Source organism: Polypterus senegalus, chromosome 2 (assembly GCF_016835505.1).
Source record: "Polypterus senegalus isolate Bchr_013 chromosome 2, ASM1683550v1, whole genome shotgun sequence".
Classification (NCBI taxonomy): Eukaryota; Metazoa; Chordata; class Cladistia; order Polypteriformes; family Polypteridae; genus Polypterus; species Polypterus senegalus.
This window is the reverse complement of record NC_053155.1, coordinates 235,860,021-235,874,407: the sequence shown is the minus strand read 5'-3', so window position 1 is coordinate 235,874,407 and position 14,387 is coordinate 235,860,021. Positions and strand designations below refer to the sequence as shown.

The 14,387-nt window shown below is 35.2% G+C and overlaps 1 protein-coding gene across 3 annotated transcripts in view; it reads left to right on the top strand.

Annotated features, from left to right (window-relative positions):
- Nucleotides 1-14,387, top strand: part of tbc1d4 (TBC1 domain family, member 4) — a 211,357-nt gene that overhangs the window by 78,749 nt on the left and 118,221 nt on the right. For all 3 annotated transcript variants that reach the window (XM_039745342.1, XM_039745341.1, XM_039745343.1), the window contains exons 3-5: nucleotides 8,930-9,019; nucleotides 13,718-13,822; nucleotides 14,108-14,240. In XM_039745342.1, coding sequence (XP_039601276.1) covers nucleotides 8,930-9,019; nucleotides 13,718-13,822; nucleotides 14,108-14,240 — 328 coding nt within the window. The remainder of the gene's footprint in view (nucleotides 1-8,929; nucleotides 9,020-13,717; nucleotides 13,823-14,107; nucleotides 14,241-14,387) is intronic.

Genomic DNA, 14,387 nt, shown 5'->3' with positions numbered 1-14,387 from the left:
GCATGGTTACATATTGTATCCTACACTTTTATTTTGTTCAGTTAATAAATCTTAACCACTAAAAGTACATACTACTATTGTCTTCATTTATTTTCAGTGACATTTTACAGTCCTTTAAAGTGGTAATAATATAATTGCAATGAATAGGTCTAGGGGGAATAATATTATCAAAATAACTGGAGGAACTATGCTGCCTGCCACAGCCCCATCAAATGAAAAAACTTGGGCACTTGGGGTGGTTATCGTCCATTTATCGTTATCGAGGTTAACTGCTCAATTTATCGTGATATTGATTTTAGGCCATATCATGCCCATGTTTATATATATATATATATATATATATATATATATATTAAGAGAAAAATTCTTTTCTTTTTCTTTTCCTCTTTTAAAGACTATATTGGTAACAGATATCTCTATCTTTTAACCTTAAAGCCACTGCATGGGGCTTGATGTGCTTTGGACGTGCTCTGTCTCTGGGTATGTCAGAGGACTGGGACTGCATGAAGTGGGTTTTAGCCTCACCTGGGGAGGCAAAAAGGGAGGGTGGGGGTTAAGGGGAAGAGAAAGAGAGCAGGCTTGATCTATATCTAATCTATCATCTCAATCTTTATAATTATAACTATCAACGTAATAATAAGCTGCATGGCAACAACTCTTACGGGAATAGGAAATTAAGACCTAAACTATTTCACTTCCAGTTAAGACTATAAAATGACATCAAAAACACAGAATCAGTGTCTCCATGATGGGACAGTTAACTCGTAAGCTGGAATGTTAAAGGCCTGAATCACGAATTAAAGAGAAAGAAAGTACTTTCTCACCTAACAGGTCTAAATGCTAAAATAGTATTTTTACAGGAAACCCACTTACTAAGTAAGGATCAGTTCCGCTGCAAAAGACTGGACTGGCCAAATGTTCCATTCTAGTTTTACAAAGAAAACTAGAGGGGTGGGAATTCTCATACATAGAACAGTACCATTTGTAGCATCAGATGTAGTATTGGATCCTGAAGGGAGATATGTGATGGTCATGGGAGACTTATCTAACTGTAAAATGATTTTGATAAATGTTTATGCACCTAATGTTGATGATAAGGAATTTATACAAAATTTATTTGCATCCATTCCCAATCTGAACACTCATAAACTTATAATGGCTGGGGACTTTAATTGTGTTCTAAATCCACTTTTAGATAAGACTTCCTCCACAGGGGAACGCAACTAACACCGCAAAGATAATTACAAAGTTTATAACTGATCACAACTTATCAGATCCCTGGAGGTTTTAAACCCAAATTCAAGAACATATTCTTTCTACTCACCAGTACATCATTGCTACTCAAGGATTGATTACTTCTTTATAGATAATAACTTCTTGCCTAAGATTAAATCTTGTAAATACGATGCTATTGTTATTTCAGACCATGCTCCGATGATCTTGGAGCTGAAATTACTAAGCCCCATACACTCACCCGCAGATGGCCTCAATCCGCTTCTATTAGCTGACGAGAATTGTACTGAATTTATATCCAAACAAATTGAATTCTTTCTAGAGACAAATACATCCCCTGAGATCTCTGCAGGAATACTCTGGGAAACTCTTAAGGCCTTCTTAAGAGGACAGATTATCTCATATCTTTCCCACAGAAATAAATCCCGCTAAGAAAGTAGCAGAGAAAAAAGCGAAATTACTAAAATAGATGAAGAACATGCCAGACTACCAAGCGAGACTCTACATAAGAGGAGGCAGGCTCTACATTCAGAATTAAACCTCTTGACAACTAAAGAAACTGAACAACTAATTTACAAATCCAGACATCATTATTATGAACATGGAGAGAAAGCTAATAAGCTTTTAGCAACAAATTCACAAGCAAGATGAACGCAACGCAATCTCGGTAATCACTAACACGAACGGAGATAAAATCATCGAACACAAAAATATAATGTACACTTTTAGAGACTACTATAAATCCCTATATACTACTGAGTTTAAAGAAGACAATATACAATCTAATGCATTTCTGGATACATTACAGATACCACAAATTGACGCTTTTAGTGTGGAGGAACTCGATAAACCTCTGTCATTATCAGAATTACTGGATGCTATAAAGTCACTCCAAGGTGGAAAAGCAGCAGGCCCTGACGGCTACCCTGCAGAGTTTTACAAGAAATTCTCCGCTCAGCTAGCTCCCTCCTATTAGCAACATTTACAGAAGCCAGAGATAACCAATCTCTTCCACAAACCTTTCGCCAAGCACTAATCACTGTCTTTCCAAAACAAAATAAGGACTTATTACAATGTGCATCATACAGACCAATTTCACTTCTGAATAACGATGTTAAAATACTCTCTAAAATCATAGCTAGAAGGATGGAGAAAGTGCTCCCCTCAGTAATATCACGGGGATCGATCTGTTCTTAACATAATTCTTTTTTTTGTTAAAACTTGATTGCTATGTATTGATTGTAATAAAATTAATAAATAAAAATTAAAAAAAAATATATATATATAATGGGCTTCAAAAGTTTGGCCATTATAACCGGACTAATTTTAATACTATATACTGTATAACAAAATTGGTAGAATTATGTTGGCATGCGGAATAACATTGTAACATAGGTTCAGCATGACACCGCTGAAAGGTTGACGACCCCTGCATTAGTGCATAGTTTCATTCCTAATTATACAGTAAGATATAGTAAACAAATATATTTGCAAGAGTTATTCCTTTGTATACTCTGTTTTGAAGTACTATCAAAAGTTGTAAATCATGGTTCTTTACTGATTAATTTTTCCCTTTATTTAAGAAAAGGACAATAAAAGAGACTACAAATCAATGAAACAAACATAGCCAGTAAAACAGTATGTTCATTCCCACACCAATGATTCTTAAGCGATTACTAAGTAAATTATGATGCCTACTTTCACCTGGATAGGAAGGACAGCTATGTGAGAATCATATTTTTTGACAATTAACACCATGCAAACTTTTTTTTCTGGGAGATAAACTTAATATGGATATATCTTTGTGTCTTCAGTTACTGTCAGCTTTCAGGAAGAGTCAAATTTGTGGGGCCGTAGTTCTGCGTGTCCTGTCTCCCTTCCCGTTTACCTTTATGCATTTTAAATATAATTTTGAAACTTGTCATGTACAGATATTCTTGGACTGACTCAGCAGCCATCAGCTGTATTAACTTGTTAACAGTAGTATGAATACTAATACATGATCAATAACTTTCTTGACTGATGTTGTTGATCCATTTGTCTCTTCTAAATGTTAAGTAAACCATGAATACAGTGGCAGATGTTTGGAAAATTTAAGACATAAAGTCTTCTGTTTTTATTTTTTTTATCCCACTGCTGCCTTGTATTGTAAAAATCCCATACTGCCAAAACATACAGCAAACCTGAGTGTTTCCAATGTGATAGTAATGAGATTTCAGACATCATAAAGATTTGGGGGGAGCCACCCATATATTATTTTCCAGCTGCAAAAGTTTAGTAATATTTGATCAGAGATGTTCACAAGACAGAGCCCAAAACATAACTGTTTATTTGGAGGTACTGTAATATGGAGGTTTTAAGGGATGGGGAAGGAAATTATGTCGTCTAGTCCAGAACTGGAAGTTAAATCACCCAAGGTGCTGGAGCTGGAAGTGATGTCATCAGAAGCACCGGTGCTCGGAAGTGATGTCATCAGAGGTCCCGACTAGACATATATAAATAGACGCCGCATTCACTGTGTTTACCAGTTGACATGATACGTCAGTGCATCAGCCTTATTACGAGTGGCAAAGTGTCATTTAAACTAATACAGGTAGACGTGGAAACCGGGTTTTCTGATGAAAAAACAATAATGTTTAATACAGTATCATTTACATACAACATATTTTGGCGAATCGTTTAAATGCAATTGGTTATTGGTTAATGCCCTAGTCACCTCACGTATAGATTACTGTAATGTTATTCTATCTGGCATCCCACAATAACGTATCCATTGCTTACAACTTCTTCAAAATTCTGCTGCCAGGATAATAAGCTGCTGTTCTAAATCCACTGAACATATTACACCTACTCTCTCTCAGCTTCACTGGCTCCCTGTTAACTACAGAATACAATACAAAATACCGCTCTTAACATTTAAAGCTCCCCCCTTCCTCACTGATCTCCTACAGACTTACACTCCCTCTCGCTCACACAGATCCTGTAATTTGAGAGTATTTAGTCTGGCAATATGGTGCAGCCTTAGTTTGTGGAAGACAGACACAACTAAAGACATGAGCATAAAATGATGGTTATCAATTTCAAACTGTGTTTCCTCAATGTGCTCCTTGAGAAAAAAACATCAAGTTTGAGAAATGTTAACAGCTAACAACAATCTACATAGTTAGTGACTAAATACGTTTAGCCAAAACGACGTTTGGAGGCTCACTTGAGCACATAAATGCATAGCTTTGCTAGCTTAGCCTGGTGTAGCTAAAGGAAAGATTATAAAACAGGATTTTCGAATGGCCAAATACAACCAGAACAATTGTTCAGCCTTACCTATGAAATGTAATCCCCCGGGATCTGGTTTGGAGCATACAGCGGTTTGTAAAATCCCAAGCAGAACATGTGTGAGGCATCTTATCCATTACTTCACTCCACAGCAGTGCTACTCGCAATATGGCGGTGACGTTGACGTACGATTCTGCTGGTCATGAGGCATCTAGTTATTCTATGTCTATGGGTGCTGGAACTTGGTGAGATTTCCCAGGAATGGTCTGCAAGAAACTGAGAGAGAAAGTCAGCACACTGTTCCACTCCCTGGTCTGGTGTAGTATTACTGTTCCCCAGGCCCTTCAGCTGTCTCCTAAATGCACGTGTGTGACACCCACTTCCACCTTCAGCATGTAAACTAAGTCTTAAAGCGAGACCATTAAGATTCTTATGAGAAAACATGCCTCTAGGTATCAAGCAAGTGGTGTTTAAATTCACTTAATTCTTTCGCACAGAATGTATCATCCTGACAAAAAAATCCATACTTTTTTTACTTTTAGTTGTTGTGTTATTTTCAAATAATGGTTAATTTCATTCTTTGACAACCATGATGACATAGACCGGACCTGTGTAACTTGTGGCTTTTGTAAATTAAAATGTGTAAACAAATACATCCATCCATCCATTATCCAACCCGCTGAATCCGAACACAGGGTCACAAATACAACAGCAAGCAAACAGTAGCTTTTTCCCTCTGTTGTTAGTAATAATATTAAACACTATATTATGACATTAGTCATAAGTCTGTCTTTCCTGCATTTAGTGCAGATTTCATTATAATACCATTTATAGATTGATACATCTAAAATCAATTGTAAATGGCAAGTGTGTTCACATTATTATTCAATTAGTATAAATCCATACCCATCAACATGTAGTTTACTAATATAAGGAAGTGTTAGTTAATGTTAATAGAATGTTTGTAAAAATGTTCCAATGAAAGAATTAATGAAAAAAAAATATCAGACACAGAGACAAAAGTTGTTTTAGGTGAGATGGACAAAAACGAAACTTTTGGATTTTCTAAAGTCAATGGAGGATTAACAGACACCATTCATTCACCGTCATCCATCATGCAAACTGCTCAAGAAGTGAAACAAAAACTGTTTGGGTTTGAACTTGGATTCAATAAAATTAATAATTGTCCACAAAATAATGTTGTTCACCAAATTACGTCAAGGCTGTCATAAATGTGCTGTTACAGATGACCACATTGCCTCCATAATTGAAGAAACCTTGTGATCAAGCACAACTCCTAGCCAAGATAGTGACATGTCTCTGACACTGAATCAGTCAACCTCAAATTCAGATGGCAACTTTTTAACAGACCTGTTTTTCATTATTGGTTAAACTGCTATCTAACTTAAAGCTGCCAGTTGCAAACTACTTTTGCAAATGATGGTGCATTTATAATGTTTTCTAATGCATTAAAATTATATATCAAATACATATGCATAATGTTTTGAATATTGCAGTACATCATAAATTAAAATTGTAATTTATACAAACTGCTGCGACCTTTACCATGAAAAGCAGTTGAGATGATTAGATGAGATGAGATTTATAGAAACTGACAAGGTATATTTAGCTGTATTTGTAATTTACACCTGCACTCTGAGCAGTCATAAGCAGAAGTGAAATCTATTAGAAGCTACAAATGGGTCCACACTACTAACATCTTGAAGAATACCATCTGAAATATGTACACATTTGGTGCTAAAGTATTGAAGAATATCATCTGAAATACATATAAATTTACTTCTGCAGTTTGCATTATTCACACATTTGTTCTGCTCCAAATTTATGAGAAGCTGGGAGGAAAAACAAAAATTTTAAAGGCTCATATTATTTTATTCTTAATGTCTTAATTCTAATGTCTGAACCACCCCCTCCCATGCATGCAGTAAAATGACATCCTTTGCCACAATGAATTAAGTCAGGTAATAAAACAGATGTCTACTATAGTTGATAGCACATACTGCCTTAACTCATTTCAGTATTTTTCAAACATTTTCTTAGTCAACTTTCAAACATATAATAGCAGGGTAAATATGTTACTCCTACTTTTTTTAGCTCCCTAGCAAATTACTTGTAAGGCCTCGTCTGAAGTACTGTATACAGTTTTGGTCTCTAGGCTACAAAAAAGGACATAGCAGTGCTACCAAAAGTCCAGAGAAGAGCAACTAGGCTGATTCCAAGACTACAGAGGATGAATCATGAAGAAAAATTAAAAGAGCTGAGCCTTTTCAGTTGAAGTAAAAGAAGATTAAGAAGAGACATGATTGAAGTGTTTAAAATTATGAAGGGAATTAGTACAGTGGATTGGCTCTGTTATTTTAAAATGAGTTAATCAAGAACACGGGGCACAGTTGGAAACTCGTTAAGGGTAAATTTCACACAGACATTAAGAAGTTTTTCTTTACACAGACAACCATAGACACTTCGAATAAGCTACCAAATAGCGTAGTAGACATTAAGACTTTAGGGACTTTAAAACTAACTTGATGTTTTTTTTAGAAGAATTGAATGGATAGGACTGGTGAGCTTTGTTGGGCTGAATGACATGTTCTCATCTAGATTGTTTTAATGTTCTAATTAGCTACTCAACAGAATACAAGTAAATCTTAATTACTTATTGGACAGTCAGTAGACAAGCCAATTCACATTCCGGAACAATGAAGCAACCAGAAAATGAAGGTGCTAAAAATTATTGATAAATTGTCTCATGCTATATAATGACAATCAAGTAGGAAAGTGTTTTTAAGTTAGTAATTCATGCCAAAAGCTTTAATTTAACTAGTTCTAAACAAATGACTAGCTAAATTGTGTTTTGATTATATATCAGTAATGACACTTTAGAGTCATATTTAACCATAAAACATGTAACCTATTTACAAGAAATGTTACAATAAATGCTGTTAAGGATGAAGGATAAAGTATGTCAGTACTGCAACCCCATAACTTCTGGTTTAATTTATGCATTTGTATATTTAATTAAAATACAACTGAAGTCTTAGTTTAAACTCTTTTTGCACATTATCTTGCATTGATCATCCAAAACTTTTTTAACATCAATTCTCTGCATAACGTTCTGGTCAACTTGTGGAACTTCTTTAGCAGGTTAAATGGTATTCTGCGGAGTTCTTTCAGAGGTACAGTATACCAGGTGCCATTAGATGTCATTATATGGCTAGATGGTATGTGTCTGCCATGTTTATTTTTCAAAGTTAATTGGTTTAAGGGAATATGTATTTATTTATTCTTTGTTTTATTTGGAGACGGGTCTCAAGGTATGGCAGTCTTGACTTTCAGCGATCCACAAATATGAATGAGTATATGAAAATTGAATGTCAGTTAGTTTGCAAATGGCAGCTTTCATTTTTACTGTAATTTGAACTAGTCTTGACATGGATGAATATGTAGCAGTCATCACTGACACATAGAAGTGGCATAGTACATTGCATATTTGTGCTTTTGCTCACACATATCTTGCAGTCAGCACATACAGTAGTGATGGATTTTTATGCCATCAGTATGTGTTTTGGCATTTAAAGTAAAGAAATGTTGCTTTACTGCAAGGTTTGCACCAAAAAAAATTATAAAAGGGGACATTGGGTTTTCTATGGTAGTGGTGGGGAAAAGGGGCTTTGGGAGAGTGATGCCTGATTATAATACCAAAAAACATTTTTTTTTGATTTACAACAAATATCCGTGATAATGCATAAGCAACAGCTTCTCATCCTACACAGTAAAATGTTGGAAGTTAACAATTGTGATGAACAAGACAAAAGACAGTCCGAAGTTGTGTCTGTCAGACTGTGTAAGGAGGGTCCTGTAAAAACTCTTCACCATAAATAAAGTGAAACTGCAACATTTGTGATATTGCTATTTTAAAGCACAAAGTCGGACATTAAACTACTGAGTTGGTGTTGGTTAGAGTGTAAATTTTTTTGGATGTGGAGGCTTATCCATGTTGCTGAATGTGCTTCACTTCATTAAAAAAAATTGAAATGGTAGTAAATAATTATGCAGTACTGCTTATTTTTCTGTTAAGTGAAATATTTTAGTGCAAGTTTCAACTTACATCCAAAATAAGGTTATTAACATCTGTTAGGATGGATTTTGTTTGTAACCCAAGACCCAACTGTATCTTACTGTTTCATCTTACATATACAGTATTCTGTGGAGTTTTTATATTAGGTGCTGTAACAGAGTAGTTTTCCTTTAAGATCAGTAAAATATCTATCTGTCTGTCTTTCTAAATATAACTACAATTTTGACTTTTGAACAGGTGAAATACTTATGTAATATATTTGTATGTAAACATTCTTATTTTTCATTTTGAAGTAATAATTAAATGCTTGCCTGTATTTTTTTTTAGGTGGGAAGATTTGAAATAAACCTCATTAGTCCAGACACGAAAACAGCAGTACTTGAGAAGAATTTTAAAGCTATTTCTTCATGTTCTCAGGTTAATATTGCAATTTCAATTATTTGTAGCTTTGCTATTTTTTTCTTGTTTGACGAGTGGGGAGATCTAAACGTATTGCATTGCTAATGATAAGTTTATTTCTTTTTGTCTCTGAAGTACATATTCCAGAAATGTGGTTTTAATATTCTGATTTAGCATGGTTTAAGGTAATTATAATAATATAATTTTGTTTTAAGGGTAGCTTAAGATCATTATCAATTATGTAAGAGTTTTCTAGTAAAATAGCTAGACCAATTTAAAGCTCTCAGATCTTACTTTATCTTATTTTAGGTGTTTGTAACATTACAGTATTACCTTATATTTAGCAAATGTGCAGATGGAGGCATTATCAAATATACAGTATATAAAAGAGTAGTTCTGTGTGCTGTTCATCATTTGCTAAATGCTTGTTCATCATTTGGTAAGGTTGTTTAGATGTGAGGTTAGCTATTACTCACCAGTAATGCTTTTGTCAAGATCAATTGGAGAAAATTGTTTGTCTGCTATGGGAAATGCGTAGGCAGACTGACTGAGGGTGCTCCACTATCATTTCCCTAGGGTTTGTGCAGGACACATGCTGAATCTCGAGTGGCCTTGGAGAGGATTGTAAACATTGGAGTAAATAACTATTAACTGTATTAACTGCACAAAGAATCTGTTGATGCTAAGGAGCCTTTTCTGTCATATTTTATGACACAGACAAGGGTTTAAGGATGGTTCTTCTGTCTCTTTTAAATTAAATCTTATATGTGAGGTTCTTTATATCCATTAATTAGAACTGTGTATTCCTGAATTTAGCCAGTTATGGCTATTTTAAATATATTTTTCAGATAAATCTGCATGCTTATATTAGGATACAAACCTTCTGTACCATATGCAGAACTACTAGCAGCCATTATACTAACTCATATTGTGTAGAAAAACTACATTGGTGCAGCAGAATGGAAACCACCGCAGCTCCAGAAGTTACATATCAAAATAGTATACCAAGTGCAAATGCTGCTCTAGTGATTTGGTGGCATCATAATGCAATAGCCTAATGTCAGTATTATATTACCTTGAATTACCAAATTCTATAAAGTTTCTCCCAAGATAGAAAAGCATGAAAAGTTTAATATTCTAAACTTCAGTGTTATGTAGGCTATGTTACTAGCTGTAACAAGTATGCTAGCTTTGGTAATGACTAAATGTATAGGATATTCTACAAATGAAATCTATTTGCCTGATATATTAAGTTCAGAAGCAATCCATCTCCATTTTTTATTTCTTTTAGTCAAGTCTCTAAAATCATTATGAATTGTTTGTTCAATAGAACAGAGTGTGATTATACTAAACCAAGTAGCTGTTTGAGCAACACCAATTAAAAAAAAAAAAGTTTGTCTCTTCGGAATAACAAAAAGTTGAAAAACTAAACTTTTGATGGAAATTTCTGTCAAAATGGAGAACTTTCCATTGTAGTCTCATTGAAAAACATTACATTTCTGGATTGCCACCAACTGCATAACTGCATAGTGCTAACATGTCAGCACAGCATAATTATTGAGCTGCTGCCTGTTCCTTTCTGCCAATATTCCTTTGATTAGAACTGTCTGCCTTGAGAAGTATTTTTTTGTATTTGCCTGTCTGTCTTGTGCTTTATTCTACATGTGTAACAACATTTTTTATTTATTCTTGTATGGACTAATTGCTTTGAATTTTCACTAAATCTTTTAAAACAAACATTTGGACTAAGAGGTTTTTACGGGTTTTACCCGTGCTTGATCCTGCCTTACTCACAAGCGCTACACTAAAAGTTTAAAACCGTGTGCCCTCCATGCCTTACACATTGCAGGTCACTAACTGATTCTATAGTCAGAGTGGCAAGAAGTAGTGAGAATATACCAATTAAATTCCCCTTGTGGGGGTTATAAAAACCTCCCATAGACTATGCATTAATGTATAGACAAACATTTAATATAGCTTAAATAACTAGCAAATGGCTTTTACAAGTACATAATAGTTTTTAAGATTCACCAATTCCATGTACCATCACTAAAAATATGCCACAAGGACAAAGAGGTTATGCAGTAGCTAAGGACTGAAACTTGATGTAGGCCTACTTGCATTTTAAACATTTTTGTAAATCTATACTGTTATCAGTATTGTTAACCAATTGTGACTATATGGGCCAGCTTCATGCTTCCTCTTCCATTTTGGGAGTCACTTGAACCCAGCACCATTGATAGTCATGACTGGGATGAGCTGAGCAGATAAGGACAAGCACACCAAATGATGTGACGGTGCAAAGTGATCTGTGCTTTTATTAAATCAATTCAAGAAAAGAAAAACAAGTGCAGTGCATGGTTCCCAAATAAAAAAATCCAATTAAAAAGGTGAATTTGTGGAAGTTAAAATTAGAATAAATGCATCCATTAAAAAGAGTTAAAATCATCTAGCAGGAAACTGTCCTTTTCTAAAAGCCCAGTGCATTGTCATTTTAACTGGTGGCTCCTCTGTTTATCCCGTAAGGGCCTTGCAACACCACAACATTTAGCAGAGGAATCGCCGTACAGACAGACACAGTTGACCTTCCACAGGTCCGGTTCCTACCATCCCATGGCTATGGTAAGGCTCCCTCTCCGGACCTAGGCTTGGGACTCCCGCTGCCTTCCTGGGCTTCTGCGGCCAAATGATCAATCCAACTACCCCAAGTTGTAGTAAGCAAATACACATCTTAAATTTTGATTATTAACTTGACATATATTATGACAGAAAATAACAGTATAAATAGTCTTTGCTCCAAAATCTTCTGAATTTAAATGTACAGTATATTATTCTGTTTAGCTTTTCATAAATACTTGTTCTTCAGCACAAAGAAACTTGTTACACTGAGTAAAATATGCTAAGTTTTTAAAGGCCATTGAAATACCATCAATATATACAGTGGTGTGAAAAACTATTTGCCCCCTTTCTGATTTCTTATTCTTTTGCATGTTTGTCACACAAAATGTTTCTGATCATCAAACACATTTAACCATTAGTCAAATATAACACAAGTAAACACAAAATGCAGTTTTTAAATGATGGTTTTATTATTTAGGAGAAAAAAATCCAAACCTACATGGCCCTGTGTGAAAAAGTAATTGCCCCCTGAACCTAATAACTGGTTGGGCCACCCTTAGCAGCAATAACTGCAATCAAGTGTTTGCGATAACTTGCAATGAGCCTTTTACAGCGCTCTGGAGGAATTTTGGCCCACTCATCTTTGCAGAATTGTTGTAATTCAGCTTTATTTGAGGGTTTTCTAGCATGAACTGCCTTTTTAAGGTCATGCCATAGCATCTCAATTGGATTCAGGTCAGGACTTTGACTAGGCCACTCCAAAGTCTTCATTTTGTTTTTCTTCAGCCATTCAGAGGTGGATTTGCTGGTGTGTTTTGGGTCATTGTCCTGTTGCAGCACCCAAGATCGCTTCAGCTTGAGCTGACGAACAGATGGCCGGACATTCTCCTTCAGGATTTTTTGGTAGACAGTAGAATTCATGGTTCCATCTATCACAGCAAGCCTTCCAGGTCCTGAAGCAGCAAAACAACCCCAGACCATCACACTACCACCACCATATTTTACTGTTGGTATGATGTTCTTTTCTGAAATGCTGTGTTCCTTTTACGCCAGATGTAACGGGACATTTGCCTTCCAAAAAGTTCAACTTTTGTCTCATCAGTCCACATGGTATTTTCCCAAAAGTCTTGGCAATCATTGAGATGTTTCTTAGCAAAATTGAGACGAGCCCTAATGTTCTTTTTGCTTAACAGTGGTTTGCGTCTTGGAAATCTGCCATGCAGGCCGTTTTTGCCCAGTCTCTTTCTAATGGTGAGGTCGTGAACACTGACCTTAATTGAGGCAAGTGAGGCCTGCAGTTCTTTAGACGCTGTCCTGGGGTCTTTGTGACCTCTCGGATGAGTCGCCTCTGCGCCTTGGGGTAATTTTGGTCGGCCGGCCACTCCTGGGAAGGTTCACCACTGTTCCATGTTTTTGCCATTTGTGGATAATGGCTCTCACTGTGGTTCGCTGGAGTCCCAAAGCTTTAGAAATGGCTTTATAACCTTTACCAGACTGATAGATCTCAATTACTTCTGTTCTCATTTGTTCCTGAATTTCTTTGGATCTTGGCATGATGTCTAGTTTTTGAGGTGCTTTTGGTCTACTTCTCTGTGTCAGGCAGCTCCTATTTAAGTGATTTCTTGATTGAAACAGGTGTGGCAGTAATCAGGCCTGGGGGTGGCTACGGAAATTGAACTCAGGTGTGATACACCACAGTTAGGTTATTTTTTAACAAGGGGGCAATTACTTTTTCACACAGGACCATGTAGGTTTGGATTTTTTTTCTCCCTAAATAATAAAAACCATCATTTAAAAACTGCATTTTGTGTTTACTTGTGTTATATTTGACTAATGGTTAAATGTGTTTGATGATCAGAAACATTTTGTGTGACAAACATGCAAAAGAATAAGAAATCAGGAAGGGGGCAAATAGTTTTTCACACCACTGTATCTAAGATATTTCTAAGCTTTTAAATGTGGCTATAAGAACATATGAACAAATAGTAAATTTATGTACTTTTTTAAACTTCAAAACCTTTTTAAGGGGAAGCGAATATATAGTAGGTTGTTAAAATGCTATAATCATGTCTTTTATTTTTTTCCTCCTAAAACAAGGGTATTAAAGAAGTTGATCACTTTGGATTCATTTGCCGTGATGCTTCTGAAAATGGAACCAGTCAATATGTGTGTTACGTATTTCAATGTGCAAATGAAATTTTGGTGAGTTTGATACTGTTTTCTCACTTTCCTTAAAGCATTTGATTGCATGGATTAGAAATGAATGCTGAATTTGAAGTAATAATAATAATATAATAATTATAATATAGTAAGAGAAGTGTGGTAAAGGCAGCTTTTTAATTTCATATGTTCTTGTTTAATTATTTTGTGACAGAATTCTGTACTGTAAATAGATCTTTGCACCACTGCAACACTTTTTCCCAATTATTTGATATGTGTTAAATATGAGTAGAGTTAAAGTACTAATATGTCTCCTATAATTTACAGGTTAATGAAGTTATGATGACTCTGAAGCAAGCTTTTAGCACTGCTTCTGCCCTTCAAAATGCAAAAACGCAGATAAAACTCTGTGAAGACTGTCCAATGCACCTTCTTCACAAACTCTGTGAGCGGATTGAAGGTAATCCTTACTAAATTGTTTTAGTTTATTATTTTGAAGAAAGTATTAAACTGGTCTGACTTATGCACTGAAAGCAAAAGATGTACAGTATATAAACTAATTTGATTCATTGCAATAAAATAAACCTCATCTAAATATCTTCATGCT